At 46.2% G+C, this 23,831-nt stretch overlaps 1 protein-coding gene across 1 annotated transcript; it reads right to left on the reverse strand.

The window, feature by feature from the left end:
• Positions 1–14,535: 14,535 nt before the first annotated feature.
• On the reverse strand, positions 14,536–23,275 carry LOC123087872 (kinesin-like protein KIN-UB). Its single transcript, XM_044509994.1, has 19 exons — positions 22,968–23,275; positions 21,831–21,931; positions 21,623–21,745; positions 20,927–21,112; positions 20,595–20,816; positions 20,334–20,499; positions 20,042–20,191; positions 19,791–19,879; positions 19,440–19,643; positions 18,729–18,821; positions 18,444–18,572; positions 18,184–18,315; positions 17,658–17,799; positions 16,937–17,029; positions 16,301–16,426; positions 16,061–16,186; positions 15,689–15,832; positions 15,297–15,425; positions 14,536–15,205 (listed from the first exon to the last, which is right to left on the reverse strand). Exons 1-19 carry the CDS (start codon positions 23,158–23,160, stop codon positions 15,045–15,047), a joined length of 2,709 nt encoding a protein of 902 aa, XP_044365929.1. The 5' UTR covers positions 23,161–23,275; the 3' UTR covers positions 14,536–15,044.
• Positions 23,276–23,831: the final 556 nt, after the last annotated feature.

The raw sequence follows: 23,831 nt of genomic DNA on the forward strand, positions 1-23,831 counted from the left end.
CTTGCCCATCCTTTTCTTCATTACATTTCCATTTGTCGACAATGTTTGTACATTAAACTACTCTTCCTGTGAATCAGCCATTTGGGTGGGAGATGGAAAAATCTGGAGTGAAAACAAGGCCTTCAGAGCAGACAGTGCTACCTGTCGAAGCAGATCTCTTGTTGGGTCCCGATAGCTCCTCAGAGATGGATTCAGAGACAGATGACCAGTCCTATTCCCCACTGAGGTGTATGCTCTAACTTGGCACGGTTATACTGCTCATATCATGCATACGGTGTCTTGCATTGCATAGTTTAGACATCATATACACAATATTCAACACCATGTTCTTAGTTCAGACATCATATCGAATGCCCTCTGTTTAGCATATAAATCACATATGTGAATTAAATGATGCGATCCTGATTACTTAGATAACATGTAGGTGAATTATGTCATGCGATCCTGTTTAGTTATTCATCATATCTTTGAATTATGTTATGCTATGCTATCCAGTTTAGATAGACATCATATATGTGAAATTATGTCATGCTATCCGTTTTAGTTAAACAATATACATGTCAACTATTTCATGCCCTCTTTTTTCCACACTATCTATTGCATCTGTCTCTCATACAATGTCTGTACATTCAACTATGTTTCCTGTTTATCAGCCATTTGAATTGGAGCGGGTGATGCCAGTATCTAGCGGAATAAGAACACGGTCTTCAAATAAAACAGTGCTACCTCTTGGTGGAGATAGCACCCCGGTTGTACATGCACAAGAACCAGCCCTACCACACATAACCCAAACTCTCGCAGATTGTACCCCTACTGCGATGGACAGAGAACCAGCTTCACCCAATCTAACCCCAACCCCAGCCGATAGTAACCCAGTTCCTGTTGACACAGCACCATCTCCACCACAGAGCTCCCAAACAACAGCAGTTAGTAAGGCAGCTCCAGTGCCCAAAGGGCCAGTACTATCACGGCGAACCCCAACTCCACCAGTTAGTACGCCTATTCCTGTGGAGGAAGCACAACCAGCCAGTCGTAGTTTAGCATCTATCGCATTTGACGTTGTTAAATCGTATGTGCGTATCTTCCCATCTTGGAAATATTATACTGAAGATGAAGGAAAATGCCAGTTGCAGGTGTTTGTCCAGGAGTTATGTGTAAGTAATGTTATTCATGGCAATTACTTTGCTTCGTCCCATACATCCTACCTCCATGATGGTTATAATACAGCAAATTTTCCCATTTTTCTCTATAGAGAAGGACCGATTTGGAAACTCAGGATGAGGTAACCTGTGCTAATACCTCTGCTATCTTCAAGAATGCTTGGTGGCAGTATCGGAATTACCTGAAGAAAACGTACTTCACCGGCAAAGAAACTCATCAAATTCCCTTACGTTCTCCTGAGACACATTTACTGGACGATGACTGGGAACGCCTTGTTCTGTACTGGTCCCGAACCAAGAATGTGGTAAGGTCTATGAGCTCATTTTCTATTTTTAAGTATTTTATTCTTGCGTCTTACTGTACTCTGTTCATGTAGAACAAGTGCCTAAACCTGAAGAACAACTGTTCTAATTTAAGATTCCATTGCTATCATAGTTCAAAAAAGCGCTAGGCGTTAATTGTGCGTTTTGCCACCGCCTTGCGCTTTACTGACCAAAGCGCATGCTTATGCGCAGTTATGCACAGATTATGCGTAGTTATGCGCAATGCGTTTTGCCAACGCCTAGAGCCTAGGCGCGCTTAAGCGCTCGCTTAGGCGCGCCTTTTTTAACTATGATTGCTTTGCTCTTGTATCACTGTATTTACTGATACGAACTTATTTTTAAATTGAAGGATCCAATCGAAACTCCAATGGCACAGCAGGTATGTTCACGCATGTTTCTTTAACAGGTTTGCTCTTATCAATAGCTCTGTTGATTTCAATTTCAATTGTGTATACAGTTGACTTTCATATCATGCACATTACTAGCATCACAACAGAGCCAATAGTGTTGTTGTACATGTAGACCCGTGGTACCCATCTGAAATCTTGTTGTGCCGTGTAGTTTCCCACGCTTTGTATTCTTTCACTGCTGCTTTGTCTTGAACTGATATGATTTGAACCGTGTCTCTATTTTGATTTGGCAAGACAATGCAGTGACCATAGGACATAGATATATGTTTGTTTGATGCTTTTATTATGTACTAGTACTTGGCAATAGAAGACTTGGTAGTTTAATCCTGTCCACCTTACTAATGAACTAGTTCACCGAAATGAGTTTCATATACTAGTACATGCTAAACTTGTTATGTGTCTGCTTGTTTCTTCTTTTAGAATGCTGACAGAATATTGGGGAAGAGTGCCTTATTAAGCAATGGTAAAGGAAGTAATGCAGATAAGGTTCAGGATAGTGACACATCCTTGTTGGTCTCCAACAAAGCTGATAAAACAGCTAAGGAAGACTATCTTGAAGACAGCGAGACAACCCCAAAGTCCTGTCTTGGTTTAGTGTTCGAGTTACTGGCCACTACCGCATGCACAAGCTATTCAAACTCACTGTCTGAATCAGTTCGGTTTCTTGAGTCTCAACTACAAGCTGAAAGACATCGATCAGCTGTGCTGCGACAAGAAGCGGAAGGACTGCGGAAGTCCCTGGAGCATTCAGATGCATACTTTCTGGTGCAACAGCAAGCGTTGGAGGATTTTAGCGCCAAACAGGACAAAGCTAATCAGCTTGCTAAGCTTATTGCCAGCATGGTGGATACCCAGGATAACGTTTCTTGAGCTCTTCTGAAGTTGTTTCAGTTATGCTCTTGTTTTGCTGCCGCGTTTATTTGCACTGGTGGCCAATTTTGACGGCCAAGTGTATGTAATATGCTGCTTTGTTCCCTATATTTGCACTGGTGGCGAACTTTGATGCCCAGTGGATGTAATATGTGTAATAGCGGTAATAGGCTAGCCTTAATTGCTTGCTTATTTATTTCCTTATTGTCTTGTTTAGTTGTTTGCTTGTAGTCACTGCAGTTCTTTTTCTGTGTTTTTCTAGTGGCCACAATAGCCTATTTTTGGTAACTAGGCCAAAATAATCATGGCAACACACGGACTGTTGTAACCATGGGCCTCCTGCAGGCCGTATGATCCATGGGCCTTCGTTCGGCCGTAGGACCATTGGCCTTCTATACAGGTCGTAGGATCCATCGGCCTTCTATACGGGCCTTAGGGATCAATGGGCCTTCTACGGGCCGTAGGGTCCATGGGCCTTCTACGGGACGTACCATCCATGGGCCTCATACGGGCCATAGGATCCGTGGGCCTTCTACGGGGCGTATCATCATTTCGCCAATCATGGACCGTACTATTCGTGGACCATAACGGGCTGTTAATAGGCCGTATTTGATAACTCTATGAAAACAGCCCAACGGGTTTTTTTGACATGAAAACGGCCCAACGTATTAACAGTCCGCAAACGGGCCGACTATAACGACGGGCTGAATTTGGCCAACAAGCAGAAAATGGCAGTAACGGGCTGTATGTAACCGAATGCTGCAAATGAGCCCAAGAATCAATGGGCCCTGAGAAGGTCGAAAGATAACTTGGGTTGGAAACGGTCCAATGGAATAACGGGTCGTTAATGGGTATAAAGTGATACACTGTTCATTACGGGCCAGTTTCACAACGGGCCGTTAATTGGCCAAGAGTTACAAAGGTCCTCATATGGGCCGAAAGAAGTCATGGGCCACACATGGGCCGGAAGTTAAAACGGGCTGAATCACATTGGACGGCCCAGATGACGCTACTGGGCCTAATTCGGATAGGGTGTAACGGGCCCTCGGTTAGCGGGATGTAAATGGGCTATATGCGAATAGGCCGTTAACAGGCTTTCCGTGGGCCGGCCCGCCACCTTTTGACCAAGTCAAATGGGTCGGCCTTTTCACAGGAATGGGCCTCTGTTGGGCCGTGCCACGTGTTGACGTATCATAGGCGCCTTCTGTCCAATGAGTGGATGACATCTGTCCCAACGGTGAGCCGACACGTGTTTCCTCCAGCCAATGATGATTTACACGTGGAAAATCCCCATTGGTCGGGGCTGTTAATGGGTTATCGGATCCAAAACCCGACCCGATAGCTTAAGGGCGTTCCGTTACGGTGGATGCCACGTGTCGGTCACCCTTGACGAAAGCAGTTCTGTGACGCGCGATTTATCGTCATGGAAGTGGACACTTCCGTGATGATAATTTTGATAATGTCATGGAACACTTCTATGACATCACAGGTATGACTATCTTGATTCTGTCATAAATTTGTCATGGATGTACATGCATGACAAAAAACGCGACCTACTGTGACAAACACGTATCATCACGGAAGTGTATTTTTTTTGTAGTGCTTATAGCCCTCAAGTCTACAGATATTAAGATCATCTTGGGTATGGACTGGATGAAAGCTCATTATTCCAAGATTGATTGTTACACCAGGTTCGTTCAGCTTACACACCCATCTGGTAAGATAGTCATTGTCTCCACTAGAGTTGCAAGGCGTCAGCTCTATTCTCTTAATGCCAGCCCTCTTCCAGACCTTGAAGATATCCCGGTAGTCCGTGACTTTCTGTATGTCTTTCTAGAGGAACTGCCAGGTGTCCCACCTGACAGAGATGTAGAGTTCGTCATAGATCTTATCCCAGGAACCGCTCCAATCTCTAGGAGACCTTACAAAATGGCACCCTTAGAACTAGTCGAGATTAAGAAACAACTTGATGAGTCCTTGCAAAAGGGTTTCATCCGTCCTAGTTCTTCTCCTTGGGCTTGCCCCGTCCTCTTCGTCAAGAAGAAGGATGGTACGGATCGGATGGTTGTAGATTATCGTCCTGTTAATTTGGTCATGATAAAGAACAAGTATCCGCTCCCCAGGATCAACGATCTGTATGATCAACTCGCTGGATCCTCAGTCTTCTCTAAGATGGATTTGAGGTTAGGCTACCACCAAATCAAGATCAGAAACGGGGACATTCCTAAGACGGCCTTTGTCACTCATTATGGCCAGTACGAGTACACCATCATGTCCTTCGGTCTAACCAACGCTCCAGCTACATTCTCCCGTTTGATGAACTCAATCTTCATGGAGTACTTAGATAAGTTCGTCGTGGTTTACCTCGATGACATTCTTATTTACTCGAAGAATGAGGAATAGCATGCCGAACATCTTAGACTTGTGTTAGAAAAACTCAGAGAGCACCGCCTTTATGCCAAGTTCTCCAAGTGTGAATTTTGGTTGCCAGAAGTGACCTATCTAGGCCACGTGATCTCTGGTAAGGGCATTCATGTCAATCCCGAGAGAGTTAAGGCCGTTCTTGATTGGGCTCCACCTAAAACCATTAAACAAGTCAGGAGTTTCCTTGGTCTAGCCAGCTATTGTAGCCGCTTTGTTGAAAACTTCTCCAAAGTAGCCAAACCCCTCATGGAACTTCTCAAGAAGGATAAAAAGTTTGAGTGGTCCCCACAGTGTGAGTACAGTTTTCAGGAACTGAAAAGACGCCTGACTTCTGCTCCCAAACTTGTGCCACCGGATTTCACTAAAGACTTTGTTATCTACTGTGATGCCTCACGACAGGGACTAGGTTGCATTCTTATGCGCAGGACCATCATGTGATTGCCTATCCATCCCGACAGTTGCATCCACATGAGGAGAATTATCCTACACATGATCTAGAGCTTGCAGTCGTAGTCTATGCACTCAAGACCTGGCGACATTACCTTCTTGGTAAACGTTGAGAGATCTACACCGAGCACTAGAGTCTCAAGTATATCTTCACACAACCAGATCTGAACCTTAGGCAAAGACGTTGGTTGGAGGTGATCCCAGATTATAATCTAGGGATTACCTACACCCCAGGCAAAGCCAATGTCATGGCTGATGCGCTAAGCCGTAAATCCTATTGCAACAATCTCATGTTGCAGCAAGGCCAACCACTTCTCCATGAGGAATTCTGTAAGCTTAACCTTCACATTGCTCCTCAAGGATTCCTTTCTACCTTGGTGGCGAAGCCTACTATTGTGGATCATATCATAGAAGTCCAGAAGCATGATACGGGAATCTCCCGAATCAAGAAAAATATCTCCAAGGGAGTAGCTGGTTGTTTCTCTATGGATGAACGAGGTGTTGCTTACTTTGGGAACCGCTTGGTGGTTCCCAAGAGTCAGCAGATGTAGCAATTGATCCTTAAGGAGGCGCATGAATCCCCTCTCACGATTCATCCTGGTAGTACTAAGATGTATCAGGATCTACGCCAGAGGTTTTGGTGGACTAGGATGAAGAGAGAAATCGCCGACTTCATTGCCAATTCTGACGTTTATCAACCCGTTAAGGCAGAGCATCAAAGGCCTGCTGGCACCCTTCAGCCTTTAGCCATTCCTGAGTGGAAATGGGATAAAGTTGGTATGGACTTCATCACCGGCTTTCCCAGGACCAAGAGAGGGAATAACGCTATCTTCGTAGTCATTGATCGACTTTCCAAAGTGGCGCACTTCCTACCTGTTCGAGAGAGTATCACTGCTAGTCAGCTCGCTGACTTGTATATTTCTTGAATAGTGTCACTTCATGGTGTTCCACTAGAGATCAATTCAGACCGTGGTAGTCTTTTCACTTCTCATTTCTGGGAGAGTTTTCAAACTGCCATGGGAACCCATCTTTCCTTCAATGCCGCTTTCCACCCTCAGTCGAGTGGTCAGGTGGAAAGGGTCAACCAAATTCTCGAAGACATGCTTAGAGCTTGCCTTATCTCATTTGGTATGGATTAGGAGAAATGTCTTCCTTTTGCCGAGTTTTCTTATAACAATAGCTATCAATCCAGTCTCAAGAAAGCTCCTTTTGAGATTCTCTATGGACGAAGATGTCGAACACCTTTGAACTGGTCAGAGACCGGTGAAAGACAATTCTTTGGACCGGACATGATCCAGGAGGCAGAAGAGCAAGTTCGCATCATTCGTGAGAATTTGAAAATAGCCCAGTCTCGTCAAAAGAGCCAGTATGACCATCATCATAAGGATATGACTTATGAAGTTGGCGACAAAGCTTACCTTCGGGTTACTCCTTTGAAGGGTACCCATCATTTCGATACCAAGGGCAAGTTGGCTCCTCGTTACATTGGTCCTTTTTGCATTCTCGCTAAACGAGGAGAGGTTGCCTACCAGTTGGAACTACCCCCACATCTTTCTCGAGTTCATGATGTCTTCCACGTCTCCCAACTCAGGTGTTGCTTCTCGGATCCCATCCACGCAGTGGACCACGAAACGCTTGATCTCCAAGATAACCTCACATATCGAGAGTACCCTGTTCGCATTCTTGATCAAGCAGAGCGTGTCACTCGACGTCATAACATCAACTTTCTCAAGGTTCAGTGGTATCATCATTCCGAGAGAGAAGCTACTTGGGAGCGAGAAGATCGTCTTCGACTAGAGTACCCCACTTTCTTTCCGTCGACCCCTGAATCTCGGGACGAGATTCTTTCAAGTGGGGGCGATTTGTCACATCCCTAGTTCTAGTATGACTTAGACTAGCTAGTCATGTGTGCATCATGTTTAAATTCCATTTAAATTTGAAATGGGGATTTGTGAAACCCTCAGAATCATTTCTGGAAATGACCCAGATAAAAATTGCTCAAAAAAGGTCCAAGAAAATGTTCATGTTGCTCTCTGAAAATATTGGACAGAGATAAAAATCAAACCAATATTTTCAGGAGCTCATAAGTATTTATTTTGGGCATTTGGAATTAATGCAGTAATTATTTGCTTTGGATATATATTGTTTTATATATATATATAGTGCAAAAATTATGCCAGTTATTGAGGAGCTCTGGAATAATACCACTAGCCCCTACAAAAATTGGCATAAGAAAATAAAATGGTTTAGTATTTTTTATTAAACCAAACAAATGTCAGAAAAATAGAAAAGGAACAGAAATGGAAAAAAAACCTACCTGTGCTTACCTGCGGCCCAGCTGGACCAGCCCACCAGCGTCGTCGTCCTCCTGGCGCCAGTGGGCCAGGCGTGTGGCCGGTGTGCGTGCACGGCCGTGCCGCCACGCCACCTGCCTGCCTGGCCTCCCCCTCATCGCCTGGAAGCCCCGCGTGACGCCACGCGACGCCCTGCGCCTCTCTCACTCTCTCTCACTCTTCCTCCTCCCCTGGTTCTCCCTCTCGCGACCCGCCCGAGCGCTATCGTCGCCGCCGCTCGCCATTGCCGCGCCCACCACCATGGCCTCGCCTCTCCAACAAGCCCAGGAGCTCCGCCTCCTCGCGCTGAAGCCCTCCGTCGAGCCACACAAGCTGGAGCACCCCGTGGAGCCGTCGCCGTCGCCATCTTCGCCTCCGGCCGCCGTGGATCCCCATCACTGCCCTGCCATCTCCAGTGCATCCCCGAGCTCGCTGACGACACCGTCGAGTCCACCGTGAGCTCCTGCCTCGTTCCCCTCTCTCAGTTTCGCCGTTCCCGCGTTGTAGCCCCGATCCCCACCACGGCCGTAGCTCCTCGCCGCCGTCCATGTCACCATCGTCGCCCTGGCCACCGCAGCCCACAACCGAGCATGTCGTCGTGCTCTTGGTGACGCCAGGAGGCCGTAGAGCCTCTCCCTCACTCCCCCGTGCCCCGCAGCACCTCACCGCACTTCGCTGTGCTCCGGCCGCCGCCGTGAGCTCTGCTCCGGTGAGCTCTAGCACCCCCACGGTCTCCCGTGTGTCCCACTGGATGCACGCGAGCCTAGGCTTCGTGTAGGTGGTCTCCGCCGCGCGTTTGGTCGCCGAACCGATGATTCCGAGCCCCTCCGTCGCGTTCGGCCTCACCGGCGGCTAAACGCCGGTGGGGTTGACCGTGTTGACCTCGCCGGACCGTCAGGTGGGCCCCCTGAGGCACGTGATTAGCTTAGGGCTAATCACCGTTAACTAACTCCCTTACACTGACCAGTGGGCCCAGCCCCACTAATCCTGTAATTAGGATAAACTAACCCCCATGTTTAACCCCGAGACATTGTTGTGTGGACCCCACACGTCAGGTTTGACCCAGTCAGAGTTGTTGACTTGCTGATGCAAGCATGACGCAGTGCTGACGCAATAATTTATTTTCTGGTTTTAAAATAAATCAAGAAATTCCAGAAAATGCCATAAACTTCAAAAAATCATAGAAATTCAACCGTAGCTCAGATTGAAATAATTTATGTATGAAACATTAGAAGAAAAATTCAATCTATCCATCTGTACTAGTTTCATGCATGAAAAAACAACTTATATCTGCTGTATAAGTGAAACACTATAATGGCATTTATAAAGAGCTTACTTTGGAGATGCATTTGAATCTTTGGTTCAAATGGACTTCAACCAAATGAATGCTAGCTGCATTATCTCAAATAGCATCACATCTACATGCCATGATCATGCATCATATTGTTGCATATGCTTGTGTTTTGATTGTTGGCACCGTTCCTTCTCGATAGGTCCTGCTCCGGAGAGTGCTCGAGAGTACCTGTCTGTGAAGCAGTGCCTCCCTTGTTGATCTACCAGGCAAGCAAACCCTCTTATTCATTCCGATACAATCCTACTCTCTCGCTCCTGCTCTCTGTTATTGCATTAGGACAACAACGATTCAATTGCTACTTTGTGTTGCGGTAGTTGAACCCATTCCTCTGCATGACCTGTCATTGCCACAGTAAATAGTTGAAACCCACTAGCATGTGTAGGAGTTGATTGAACCCATTGTTGTGTTCCTACCATGCCATGCTTGCTATTGCTTAGAGTGTGTCAGGTCTGATTCATTGGGAATGAATTGGAGTGCGGTGTTCTATGTTCTGATGCTGAGAGTGAAGTGTGTGAACACGATTTGGTAAAGGTAGCGGTGAGAGGCCATGTAGGAGTACATGGTGGGTTGTCTCACTGGAACCGTCCTTAAGCACTGAGTTCTGTGTATGTTGTCCAATGACTAGCTACTAGCACGCATTGGAATGCTTAAGTGCCCCTCTCGACTTATTAACCAACTTGATCTCTATCCAGGAGTCGCAACTAGTTTATGGTGTTTGTAGGTAGTGTTATTTTTATACCAAGCGGCACCCGGCAGGGTGGGCTTGGGACAGACTAGGCACACGTGGCCTGGTGTACCGAGTGGCACCCGGAAGGTGGGCTCGGGAACCCTGCACACATCGTTTGGGGTCGTGATGGAAACCTCGGCCGGACTCCCTTACGGATGGAACCCGAATAAGCGATAAACCTGGACTAGAGTCTTGTGTGGTTAGTCAGGTCGTGGCCGACACCCTCGCCAGGCTTCCGCTTGAAGGTTGCCGAGATACATGACGTGTACATGGCGGTAAGTGGCGAGAGCGTGTGTGAAGAAGTACACCCCTGCGGGGTTAACATGATCTATTCGAATAGCCGGGTCCGCGGTTATGGACTTCTTGGACGCTTACGTGGTACATAGACAACTTGAAGTGGATTCTCTAAAACACTCAAGACAAGTGTGAGTGCTATGGATGGCCTTCTCGTAGGGAGACGGGGATGAATCCATAGTAGTGTATTGTGTGGTGGTTAGTGGACTCGTGTGCGCCATCTCACCTCAAAGAAATTTCTCGTAGTCGTAGAACAGGATAGCCACTGAGTCAAAGCTGGCTTGCTGCAACTAAACCCCACATTACCCTCTTGATACAAATGCATGTATGATAGGATCTGATATAAGTCTTGCTGAGTACATTTGTACTCACGTTGCTTTATTTATGTTTTTGCAGCGGAGACTTCGGTCTTACTAGTTTACGTGGACTTCGACAAGTAGCTTGTACCTCAGCTACGGTCTTGATCGGATGTTGTAGATGGTCAGGCTCTTCAGCCTTTTTCATTTGTAGATGTCTGTACTCAGACATGTAATACTTCCGTTTGTTGCTTGAATGCTCTGTATGTTGCGTCATGTGACCCCTATTTGTAATAAATGCTCTGATGGCTCTTTGAGCCTTATCTATATGAGTTGTTGAGTTATGCTGTGATGCCATGTTGTACAATACATACTTGCATGTTATGCGTATGTGTAATGTGTATTGCTATGTGTGGGATCTGACTATTTAGTTGTTTATCCGTAGTAGCCTCTCTTATCGGGAAATGTCTCCTAGTGCTTCCACTGAGCCCTGGTAGCTGGCTACTGCTCCGGAACACTTAGGTTGACCGGCATGTGTCCTTCTTCATTCATGTGTCTGTCCCTTCGGAGAAATGTCATGCAGTGTCTACCGGAGTCCTGTTAGCCTGCTACAGCCCGGATTCTCCGGAGTCCTGGTAGCCCAGCTGCTACAGCCCGGATTCACTCGCTGATGACCTACATGTTCGTTGTTGGGTCATGTATGCCTATCCCTGTAAGTTAGTGCCAATTTGGGTTCACGACTAGCCATGTCAGCCCGGGTTTCTTTGTCATATGAATGCTAGCGACACTATCATATACGTGTGCCAAAAGGCGCAAACGGTCCCGGGTATGGTAAGGCGACACCCGTGGGAATACCGTGCGTGAGGCCGCAAAGTGATATGAGGTGTTACATGCTAGATCGGTGTGACTTAGGATCGGGGTCCTGACAAGATGCAGCAAATCAAGAAGATCCATGCTGGGGGAGGGATGGGGCTGGGGGAAGGTGAGCAGATCTATTGGTTTACCTCTGAACTCCCATGTTTCTGCTGCTTCTCCTTCTTCCTCTGCTTTTTTCTAGGTGTTTTTAGATCAACAGTTTCATGGATAGCGCATTGCAGGGCGTGAAGCTTTTGGGATCTAAGGAGGATGAACCTTGCCTCTTTCTTGGGGGACAAGAAGATGGGGTCGATGCTCTGGCGGCTGGCGCCTGGAATGGGAGGGGAGGAGAGGTGGGGGTGAGGGAAAGCGGGATGGGAGGGATCACGTGAGGGGGGAGGGAAAATGGGGATGGAACGATCACGTGAGTCAGGGACTAGGTGATTGCAGGGAACGCTACCTTTTCTGTCTGAGGGGGAGACAAAATTTACCTTTTCGGGGAGGCCGCCAGGAACGCTAGGGAGCCGCCGGCTCCACATGAATATATATCGTCCATCTTTCTTCGGATACAATTTTGTATTCTCTTTCCTTCCATGTACTAGTGCCAAGCACACGCGGGGTCGATGAAGGCTCTCGATTCGGACGTACGGTACGCGGCGACCGCGGGAGGGGAGGGGTGCCAGCTCCACATGCGATCCATGCGAGATAGATTTGGTCTACGGTTTGTGCCGTCAGCAAAGGACACGCACGCACGCACGCACGCACGGGAGGAGTGACACGACGGCTTTTCGGCGACGGCGACGGCGACCGCGACCCTTGAATAGCTTTCGCGCTCCCGCACCGGCTCGGCCTGTATACACTCGAGCGCATGCATGCACACATGTCCGACAAGATCGCCCCCTGCGATATCGCAGCATGCGTTCGGGTCTCGCTGTTTCGAGAGGAGGGAGGTGATGCATGCGTGCGTACGTCCGTCGTCGGCGAAAACGGTCAACACTGTGCGTGCACGCATGGGTGGTGAGTGGTGACTGTCCACGTCGGTCCGTCCGCCGCAGGCTCCTCCCCTCCATTGAAGCGCCGTCAGTCAGGGCCTCTCCTCTCTCTCTCTCTCTACATGTGCATAGCTAGTGTCAGTGACAAGTACAGTCATCCCGTGTACTCCCACGTACCTGCGGAATGTACGTGCGTGACGCCATCACCACGAGCTGGGAGCTTGGACTAGACAGTAGTACTCGTGCTCGTAGCACTACTACCAGTACATGCACGCGTGCGAGTCTGCGAAGTGGAGAAAGTCTCTCCCGCTCGTACGACCCCATCATTACAGTACAGGCACGAGCGACGGGGAGAGAGAGAGAGAGAGATACGTACGTTTTGGTAGTACATTCTGGCCAGTGAGTGAAAGGGAGAGCTGACGAGAATTCGTTGTTTTTTCGGCAGAGAATTGGCGCTGGTCTCCGTTCTAGAGTCAGCTCAGTGGCTCTGCATGCATGCTGGCCTCTGCTTTGAGCCTTTGACCGACCGCGAGAGTGGCGCGCCGTATACGTACGTACGACAACGTACGTGCAGCTTAATTACCACCAGCACCGGACGGCCCGGTGACAAGTTGGCGAGCCTCGCGGACGGTTGGTCGTGACTCGTGAGCACGCGCGCACAGCTATTCTCGGCTTCTGGCTGGGTCGGTCGATGGGAGCGGACAGGAGGTAGGACGGATTGGAGAGTGATCCAAAGCACAAGGTCAGAAGGCATAGTAGTGGCACTCCAGATCCACATGTTCCATCAATGCACGGACAGCTAGCTAGCCTACACGAACACTAGCCAAATACTCTATTTGGCAGCACATCTCTCAACTCTCAAGCCGAACGCGTGAGTGGTCGACGAGTTGAATTGGGTGTCTCGTCTGCCCTCCCCTCCAGTCCAGAGGTCGAGAGTCGAGACAAAGCCTTAAGTTGCATGTGCATGCCTAGGACAGCTCTGCCTCCGTGCGGTACTATGTTGGTGCGTGCGTGCGTGCATGCCCCTGCAGGACTCTCGTCTTCTCCTCTCCTCAACCACTCTGACCGTGAGTGATGGGTGACACTGACGGGTGAGCACTGCTGGGGCCCTACCCTGCCCTAGCCCCTCAACGAGAGATGGCCGGCCTCTGCCGCTCTAACTCTTGTGCCGTCCTTCTCTTCAACTTGAAGCTGATGGTGCTTTGACAGCGAGTGAGAGTGCCTGCTCTCTCATCCTCATTATCGCATAGCGAGCCTGCCCCTGTCCGCTTCGCTTCTCTGCCTGTCGGCCGCACGGCCACATGCGGACATGTCTCACGAAGCTCGGCTGGTTCCTTCCATTCCACGTACCGCAGCCGAACCAACACATTTGAATAGACAAACAGGAAGCCAACCAGGCGGCCTCCCTGGCGCTCAGTTACCAGAACGAAGCGGGGCACAGCAACAATGCCTCCGCATCCAGTGCAAAGCAAGTGAAAGCTCACAAGGAAAATGCAAGTGCGACCAACAACAAGCAGGGAACTGAAAAAAGGAAACCCAAGACAGAACAAGAATGCTCGTGTTTTCCCACAGCTGAGAGGAAAGCTCGTACAACCAAGGGTTAGGATTCACCCACACGCCCGCGGCAGCGTGCACCTGGCCGGAGACTACACAGGACTTGTCCATTGTTTCCGAGAGCAGGAGCTTCCATTCCCGAGGAGTTTTCAGAATCAAGGCCCAAACCTGCTTAACAGAGAGCCATTTCATCAGATTGTTCAAGGTTTCTGATGCTCCGCAAGCCCCATAACACTGCAGCACAAATACAGCCGAGGGCATCGCGTTTCTTTTTCTCAATCCAAAAACTACCAACATTCTCATTCTCATAAGAGGAGCCTACAGCCAGGTTGAGGTAGCTAGGTTATCCATAGTCACTAACTTGTTATGTGCAGCAAGGCCGAAACTGACCAGCACTCTTTGCATTTTTCGACTCGCAGGCACCGTTTGCAACGCAACGGTCTTCATAGTTCTCACACTGCAGACAGACAAACACTCTTGTAACAAACACAGACGGCAAGGAAGCAGCTAGTGATTATCATCACCCTCCTGGAGTACTATTAAGTTACAGTCAAAAGATTGTCCACTGTACAATTAATACAAGTATATAGGTATATAATCCATGTCATGGCCCCAACCCAAGCCAACCTATCTGCACTGCAAGCCACTCACCTCTCCCACGCTCGTGGATTTTACAACACAAATTCTTCTACAGGCTACATCCAAGTAAGTAAAGCCTCACATGCTAGGGTTTGAATAAACGAATCGCCACCATAAATAAAATGAATCAGCTTGAGGAGAACGATGGCGCAGACCATTGACAGTTGAGACAAAACTCAACGGGTCCGCTGCCCGGCCATATGTATGCCTGCTTGCAGAAGCTGGGCATATCAAGGGCCGACGCGGTTGATTGCCAGCACTTGCGCAACAGCAGCGCCTCTACTCGACTTGGGAGATTTGGGCGAGAAACATAACTCCACTCGGTGTGAGGATGAGACCCAGTTGAATCTTTTTGGGTCGATTCATCAGCACTCTATCCGCAATCTCCTCATCTCCGACTGAAGGGTGGGGCTGGATGTCAGCGTGCGGTATGCCAACATCCTTATATCTTCCCGAGAGCAATCCCTCGAGATCCGTACAAGTTCCCAGAGTGCGCCTTCACTCACGATATCCTTGGCATTCACCTCTACAGAAGGCCAGATTGACACCATAAGCATAACTACATGCGATTGCTATCACGATTTATCTGAGTTGTATGAGAGAGAGAGAGGGGTAACCATGTTGCGCCAAATGGCACAGTGCTAGCTCGATGTGCCGCCTGATTGGGGCAGCCTCATTATTCGCGTTTTTTACGATCCAAGGAAGTGCCCCATCATCCACCAATAATGATCTCCCCACCTTGTTTCCTGATGGAATAGAAATATGCATATCTTAGTAACAAAAAATATCGATCTCAAAAGAAAAATTACGTGGGACTGCAATGTACTCCCTCCGTAAACTAATATAAGAGCGTTTAGATCACTAAAGTAGTGATCTAAATGCTCTTATATTAGTTTACAGAGGGAGTATCAAGGGTCTAGCTAATATGTGTATCCACATAATGCAGGGATGTCGTACAAAGTTTGAATGAACTTGAAAATTCATGTCCGTGCCGCCATTAATTCATTACCTTGAGTAGCTGCTCTAGATTCACATTTTGCAAAGTTTGCAATGCCACGAGCAATTTGAGCAAGGACATCAGGATGGCCACACTTGACCATTCCCAGCAATGCTTTAATTCCACCTTCTCCTCTTAAACGAGTTTGCAGTTTGTCTGGTTCAAGAAAAATGTGAAGTTAGGGAAATAGCCACATGGATAGAATGATGTATGTATTGTTCAAGTAAACATCAAATTATTTGTAGAATATGTAGGCTCCTACATGAGCCTTTAAGTAATCTACCTTTTTTCCAAAAAGTAATCTAAATTTTGCATGTGTTTCGGCACGTTAAATTCTTAAGATAATAGAGCGCTTGCTTCAGCAAACCAGCAGAATATAGTTACCATTGCCACACAGGTTAGCAATAGCTCCGGCCACCATTCTTAGAGTTTGTGGGTCCTCCGCATCAGATGCTGTCATTGACAACAAGGTTACACCACCTTGAGCCATTATAAGATCTTGGTTCGTTTCTGCATATGTAGATTATCACGATAAGATAAGAAGGCATTTTCTACCATAGAAAAAAATCACTAGTTAATACTTCTATTCATGAATTATAAACGAAATACTGCTGGGTTACTAACCATTCATTGCAAGATTAGCAATTGCTCCTGCTGCTACTCTGCGTATGGTCTCATCCTCAGAGCTCCTAAGCAGCATTAGGAGGGAAGTGAGGCCACCTGCTTCTACAATCTTTTCTTGATTTGCCTCTGAAGTATGGAAGGTCAAATATAGTTACTTCACAATTATGTGAAATTAGTGCATAATCATATGATGTTCGGGGCAAAGTTGAGCAAATAAATGCAACTATTTGCAAGTTGTGGCCAAAGAGTGAGAATCGACATGAGCAAGCAAGCATCAGATGTCGCACCAAAAAATACATATTTACATTAAACAGTGATGTTTAGTGCCCGGGTTAAATTGAAGTAGAAACTGAAAAACACAGCTGCAATATCCTAATATCTAACCAGGAGCTAATTCAGAGATCAGTAACATGCTTATAGATAAGTGCTACTGTATCATTTCATCATGTAGCAACATGCAGCAAATGGTGATGCCTAAAAATCAACTTCAAATATATGAAATCAACTTCATCATGTAGCACAGCTCGCACAGGCCCTTGGACGGCCCTGAACATACCCATGCAACAAATGCAACAATGGCATGTAAAACAATATGTAGCAGCTTTATATCTAACTAAAACAATGTGAAGCTTATACCTTCAGCCGCCAGATTCGCGACAACTTTCACGGCATGAACACGAACATCAGGTTCTTCTGACTCAAGCAATGACAATATCTTCTGTAACCCAACTGAAACAGATTGGGGGGCAACTTTCATCAAAAGATCAATCACACTCTAGAGATGTCAATCAGCTCAAATGACAGTTATGGTAAAGACTAAAAACAGGGACAAAACGCTGTAGTGGTTTCATCATGGTTTAAATCAATATTCTCATTGTTGCCTTTGATTCCGCGATAGCTGTATTAATTCACAAGATCATACAGTACTGTTTTATCATTATCATCACTATATATGATGCGTGTGTAAGTACTACATACAAAATATTTCCTCAAAATGTGTCAGGTGTCACATTTGATTGCTCTGCTATGGTGTCTCTGCCATGATATGTAAGTTTGTAAGGAAGCACAAAACACACTTAAGGACTAGGTATCATTTGTTTTCAGAAAACAGAATTATTTTGCACCACTTTTTATAACCAGGGAAATAACTGGTAGAGTAATACTTTTAAGCTAATCATTTGGTTTTACAGTTTGGAGATGCTTTAAAGAACAAGAGGGTCAAATAAAGCAGAATTTGGAAGGCAATCATGAGAGAATCAGGTGTAGAACCAAAACCAGTGGCAGGGAAAAAACTCGACTATTTGAAATTTTCAACACTGCAGGCAAGATTTCATTCTCGAGAATAAGTAATAAATACCTTGCTCAAAGAGTTTCGCGACTGGCGCCTTAGGTCCATTGCTCTGCTCTCTAGGCTGTGAATTCCGAGAGTGAGACATCAAAGAATCTAAACCAGGAAATATTTTTCCTGGTCCATCTCCTGTGTCAAGGCCCATTCTTGTCTGATTGAAACGAAACGAAAAGCACATTATGGATCTTAGGATAGAACTATAGTACTCATTAGAAGTAAAAAAGGGAAACGAGTTCCAACAAATTGTAGATGGCTGGATGCATTGAATAAAGACAGTATATTCAACATAATAGGGAAGGCTACAAGTCAAGTAATATTTATGAGTTTGCTTGAACTAAAATTGGTTAGCCAAAGAACTTGATAATGCTTTTACAAGGTGAAACATTCAAAAAGAATAATAATTGCGTTGTTGGCAGGGAATCACCAAATAAATACAAAACAATAGATACACCACTTGTTAAATTAAAAATAATAATTTCACATCATTCGAAACGTTACTAATAACATAAAAACTAGCATCAGCAGTAAGTCCTACCTCATCAGCATCCAGACTTAACTGCATTAACTGACTTTTCAAAACAGCTATTTCTTCTTCAAGTTTATCTTTCTGGCTAGCTTCAGTATCCAACATTCTCCGGAGTCTCACTACTTCAGCAGTAGCTGTGGTCTATATAACACGAAAATATAGTTAGCAGCGACAATGAGGAATGAGTTTATTTTCAAAAACAATATATGTTTTCCAGTGTGATACTTAATGCTTAAGGTCATCTTTCTAGCAATATATATTGACAGTACCTCCATCTTTTTCCAGTGTGATAATTGATTCTTAAGGTCATTGGACTCGTCTTCAGCAGATTGGCGTAACATTTTCTCATTCTGCAGTAAGTCCTGCACGTCACCATTTGATGTAGACTCCTCTTTAATCTACATTTGAAAAATTGCATGGGTAATCATTTTCAGATTTTACAATACAAGATGTGGCACTTCATCATAACTGATGTCTTATAAAAGATTAAAGATTAACCCATGACTGACCAAATAACCAATAAGTAAAGCTGATCTAATCATGATAAGATGTACCTGTTTCTTAGGTGACTGTTGGTGTACTTTCCACTTCTCTTCTAGTATCTTTATAGAGTCCAAGTATTCTTGATGGTACTTCATTTTCTCATTCTGCAATAAGAAACCACACAGTAAAATGAATACCAAATGAAGTGTCAATCAAGCATGCTAGAGCCAACGTAATAATTTAGGAAGCTTTAAGATCCAGACATTTATACCGAATAAAAAAGAGTTTCCGAAATAAACATAGGATTATTTGCGTTAATATTATGGTACTTATTCTTGATCAAACTCGCCTTTAGAGGGACAATACCGAATAAAAAAGAGTTTCCGAAATAAACATAGGATTATTTGCGTTAATATTATGGTACTTATTCTTGATCAAACTCGCCTTTAGAGGGACACTAGAGAGCCAACAGAGATGCTTCAGAAGAGTTAAATGATGGTAGAGGTGAGAAAATTGAGGAGCCCAGACATGGAAAAGGTATCAACTAAAAAACTATCCAGGCAATTTAAGATTCAAGTTAGTTTATGGTGGAGATCTAGAACCAAGTTTACACCTATGGAATTCAGCAAATTAAGACTACTGATGCCCCAAAACTTATATTTATTCTCTAACTAAAGGTAAAAAATATAAGAAGCGCGGTCAAATTCCTAGAAAAAATAGTGCCCTCATGGAGTTCAACGCACACAGAACAGAAGTAAAAGAACATTATGATGGAAGCAAACCTCTAGAGAAACTTTGCATTCCTTTTCTGCCTCAGCAACACGGTATTGAGCTTCTGCTGTTATTCGTTCAATTTCATCATCAAAATATTTGCGTTGCCTTTCATTTTCTGCGATTAACTTGTCCAATTCAATATCAAGTCTCCGACACAAACTTTTGTAGTCAAATTCTTCCTTTAATTTCACCATGTTCTGAACCTTCATTGCCTAGAATGAGACATTAAAGTAAATGTTATTACATAAACGAAGCAAATCAGAATAGTTCTCCTACACTTCCATGGAATCAGGAGATTGCCAGTTGGTCAAGATAAGAAAAAATAAAGCAATTAAATATATCTTAGTGTAAGATCATACTCTTTGTCCAAACATTATTGTACTTGTAGTCTCCCCCCTATGTCTTGGAGATGGACCAATCGTCACAACCAATGAAGTTCTTGCAGTGCCTATGAAATCCAGCAACAGAAGCACCTGTGAGAACAAATAACTGCAATAGCCTACAGGCAACAAGGCGTACAAAGGCAGGCCTTCCTAGCTTTGCAATAAGATGGCTGATGACCTAGCTATGTCAAATCACTTTCACTTTTGACCAAACCAAGGGAATTTACCTCCAAACGAATCTTTAAGCAACCTAGTAAGCTTGGAATCACGAACAGGTACATGTGCGCTGCTTTCAGCAAGTGCATTGATGCATTTTCCTAGTGAACTTAGGGACAAGTTAATAGACTTCGCCTCTTCTAATGTATGACCCTCGCTTCCTGCACAACATCAATTTTCAGCTCTACAGGGTTGCAGTTTACAGTAAAGATAATTATCTCAAGACGAAGATATAAAATTGTAGGAAGGCGTAACATTTTTAAGAAAAAATGTGCCAAATTTTATCGATGAGAATGCACTTACCAGATTTATCTATTCGCTCGGATCCTGCCAGGTCTACAACTACAAGCTTGCTTTTCCTGACAATAGGTGGTCGTAGAGAGTCCATCATTGAAGACGAATGCCCATTTTCAGCAGACATACTAACATTCATTTCACTTCTACCTTTTACAGCCCTTCTGACATTTACCTTCACCAAAGATAATCACAGAAGGTCAAAAAAATTACCACAGTAGTCGTAATCATGTGCTAATAGGCAGCAAGATCAAAGAACATAAAGATTACCATGAGAATTGCATGACTACGAGATGACTCTGTATTTAACTTTGTGTTTGCAGCAACACGATGAGCTTCACCAATTCTTAAAAGGTCCATAAAACTCTTCTGGTCTCTAACCTCAACTACAGTGGCCCCAGGCAACGAAACATCCCCTGTTCTTGGGTCTTCTACAATGGCTATGTTATCATTTACGGGATCAAGGAGATCTTGTATCATTTCCATATACAACTGCAATGACAACCCAATACAGAGTTACGGTAAGAGAACTGTATAAAGTTGTGCACAAATTCAAAACGAAGGCAGAAGATAAAATCACACAGAAGCCAAGCATCACAAACCTGTAGATAAGATAGTGATACTGTATCAGTCTCAGGGGTTATATCAGCAAGAATATCCTCCATTGCACGGACCATGATTCCCCGTGCAGCAGTATCTTCATCACCAAGCCTTCCAAGTGTAAAAGTCTTGCCAGTACCAGTCTGCCCATATGCCATAACTGTACCATTATATCCCTCCAAAACACTCTGCAGAACGCGGACATCGTTGACATTGGTAAGAAAGTAACACATAGCAGGAGTATTGGTAAAAATAAACAAATGCCAGGAGTAAAACTGAAGGCCATGACACAATAAGAAAGTTCCAAGAGTTCAACTCCAGGTTTCGTCTATCACGTCAGCTACTCCCTCAGTTCACTATTATAAGATGTTTTGGATATTTCAATATGGACTACATACAGACTGGAAAGAGTGAACAAACACACTAAAATGTCTATATACATCCGATTCAGAAAGAAGTTAGAACATCTTATAATAATGAACAGAGGGGGTACTTGGCTAAAGTTTCAGATTTTATTACATGACATATCAACACCCACGCCAAAAGTCATTTGAAATTCTGCTAAGAATATCTATCCACAAAATATAGGTTAAAAGCAACAAGCTTGCAACATGCAAATGTATATTGTTTGTTGGAGATTTCACTAAGAGCACAAGCTACTGTGATTACTGATGTATCAATGTTAGAAGTTCACATACCTCCACAACTGGTTTAGCAACAACTTCATACACTCTCTTTTGTGAAGAAAACTCTGTAAGCACTTCATCGAATTCAAATGTGTCGGACTCCCAATTGTTTTTACGAAGCTTTAGTCTTTTGAGCTACACATCAAACGTTAATCCAGTGAGTCCATGGGAAACTTAAATGAATCATATTTCACACAGTGTGCTAAGCAGGAGGTCAAACCTCTGGCTGGAGTTCAACACAGTCGGCAAAATCAGCATCTGCCGCCTGCTCTTCTGCGTTCCGAGGCCTTAGCCTTACAGCAACTCTAACTCTGCTTGAAACTGCAGAAAAAATGGGGGAGGCAAAATTCATTTGGTTAAACAGATGCAGCAGGTGAATCGACATTTCCACGCACACATGCAAATTTGCTTATGAATTTGGAATGATCATGTCAGGCAGAATTGAAGCGAAGCGTGTGCAACCAAAATAATCTAGCGAAAGAAGGCATTTTATCTCATAATATCAACAGGAGAACAGCGTACACCATTTTCAGCAAGTAATTCTTCTGGAATGCAAAAGGCAAATGCAAAACTAATCACCACAAAAAGCAGCGATCTCTCTGCAATCGTAGCACACTTCCCAGCCATGGTAAGTGGATTGTCTACTTTGACGGTTTGACTGCGGTACACAATCTAGTAAGAGAGCTGAGGAACATAAAAGCAAAATTATGGAAGCGCATCTACCAAGCGGGACTCTTCGGTACAACCCGCAGTTACTGAAAGATTGGAAGGGTGGGTGGCGGCTGGGTGCAGTGCCATCATGAGCGGTGCACGAGGCAGCTCGAGGACGAACACCAATGGTCCTAGCTCAACTAAGACCGCATCAGCAATGTCCTCCCGTCGAGGAAACAGCATATTCTAAAATGGGAAGAAAAAATGGGGCAGCACGGCATCCGCTATTGATTTTTTCGCATGATACGATCCAAGGATACTGTGATGCATTCACCAAACGCATCGCGGCCATTTTGTTCTCTCTACAGTTTCTAGACGACGGTGCAGGCGTTGTGCAGCTGCGTCACACTCCATCATCCAGGCAAAGCTCGCGGCGGCGTTACTGAAGGAAGGAGCAGACCCGAAATCCGGAGAGATTCATTCACCATCCCGATCGCACCACCCAAGCAGACACACTCGGCTGTGCCGGCGAACCAAAACCAGCAAAGCTTGAGGAGACGAGGCGGCAGATTCATCCAAACCGCGGGGACCCAGAGAAATGCGGATCAGACCGGACGGCAAACCCCCAAAAAAACCTCTCGCGGGTAGGGTAACAGCGAATCCAAATCGGGATCCGGCTCTAGAGCGGCGGGGCGGGCGGACCTACCTCCGGATTCGGACGAGTTGCGGCCGCCCGCGGCGGGGAGCGGGCCGGAGCTGGTGCGGCGGTACGCGCCGCCAGCCGCGGAGAGGCGGGGCTTCCCGGCGGGCGCCTTGGGCGTGGCGGTGGAGCCCTGCTGCCTGTCCATCTTGCCGCCCGCCCTGGACCCCAGCCCGCCATTCCTGGCGCCGCTCGCCATTATAGACAGGCGCGGCGGCGGCGGCGTCCGTGACAGGGATCACGGGGAGAGGGTGAGCCGAGAGGGGAGAAGGGGGAGCACGGGGTCGGAGGCTGGGGAATAAATGCGGTGAGGGGAGGGGAGGGGAGGGCGCGGGGCCCGCCGGAGGGAGGGAGGGAGGGAGGGGGTGGAGGGCCGGCGACGAGGAGGGAGGGGGGGGAGGCTGGCTGCTAGAGTGCTGCTGCTGTGCTGGGTTGGTGGGCGGAGCCGAGCCGAGCCGCTGCACAAGAGCAAGCGAGCAGGGTCATCGTGTAGCGGGCCGTATCTCTGGTTCCTGCGGCTGGTCTGGGCCCACTCGCAGAGCCCTTTTTCGGCGGGCCATGGAGACCGCTGGCCCCACCGGGCAGCGATGGACTTGTTTACGCGTAGTCCTGTGTAGAGGGCGTTTGAACCCGGCTGCCTCGCACTCTGCTTCTCTTTTTCTTCGCTTCTAATGATGCTCCCAGGATGCCTAAAAATCGTCCCCTCGGAGCGAGCTGGCGATACATTCAGCGTTGGGGCCGGTTTTTGCGCCCGATCGTCGGCCCCAGCTCGCCCCCAGGGCGCCGATGTTGGCCCACTTTTTAGCCTCATTTCGGCAAAAAAGGCCCATATGGACGAGAATAGGCCCATATTCGGCGTGGTTCGCCGTG

This window comes from Triticum aestivum, chromosome 4A, assembly GCF_018294505.1.
Source record: "Triticum aestivum cultivar Chinese Spring chromosome 4A, IWGSC CS RefSeq v2.1, whole genome shotgun sequence".
NCBI classification, from domain to species: Eukaryota; Viridiplantae; Streptophyta; class Magnoliopsida; order Poales; family Poaceae; genus Triticum; species Triticum aestivum.

What these genes read in the sequence shown, in the direction of transcription:
- LOC123087872 (XM_044509994.1), bottom strand. Translation starts at nt 23,160, where the DNA reads ATGGCGAGCGGCGCCAGGAATGGCGGGCTGGGGTCCAGGGCGGGCGGC. An exon ending in GTGTTGAACTCCAGCCAGAG is followed by an intron (nt 21,746 to 21,830) that starts GTTTGACCTCCT and finishes TTTGATGTGTAG; the next exon opens with CTCAAAAGACTAAAGCTTCG. An exon ending in CAATAATGTTTGGACAAAGA is followed by an intron (nt 19,644 to 19,790) that starts GTATGATCTTAC and finishes GTCTCATTCTAG; the next exon opens with GCAATGAAGGTTCAGAACAT.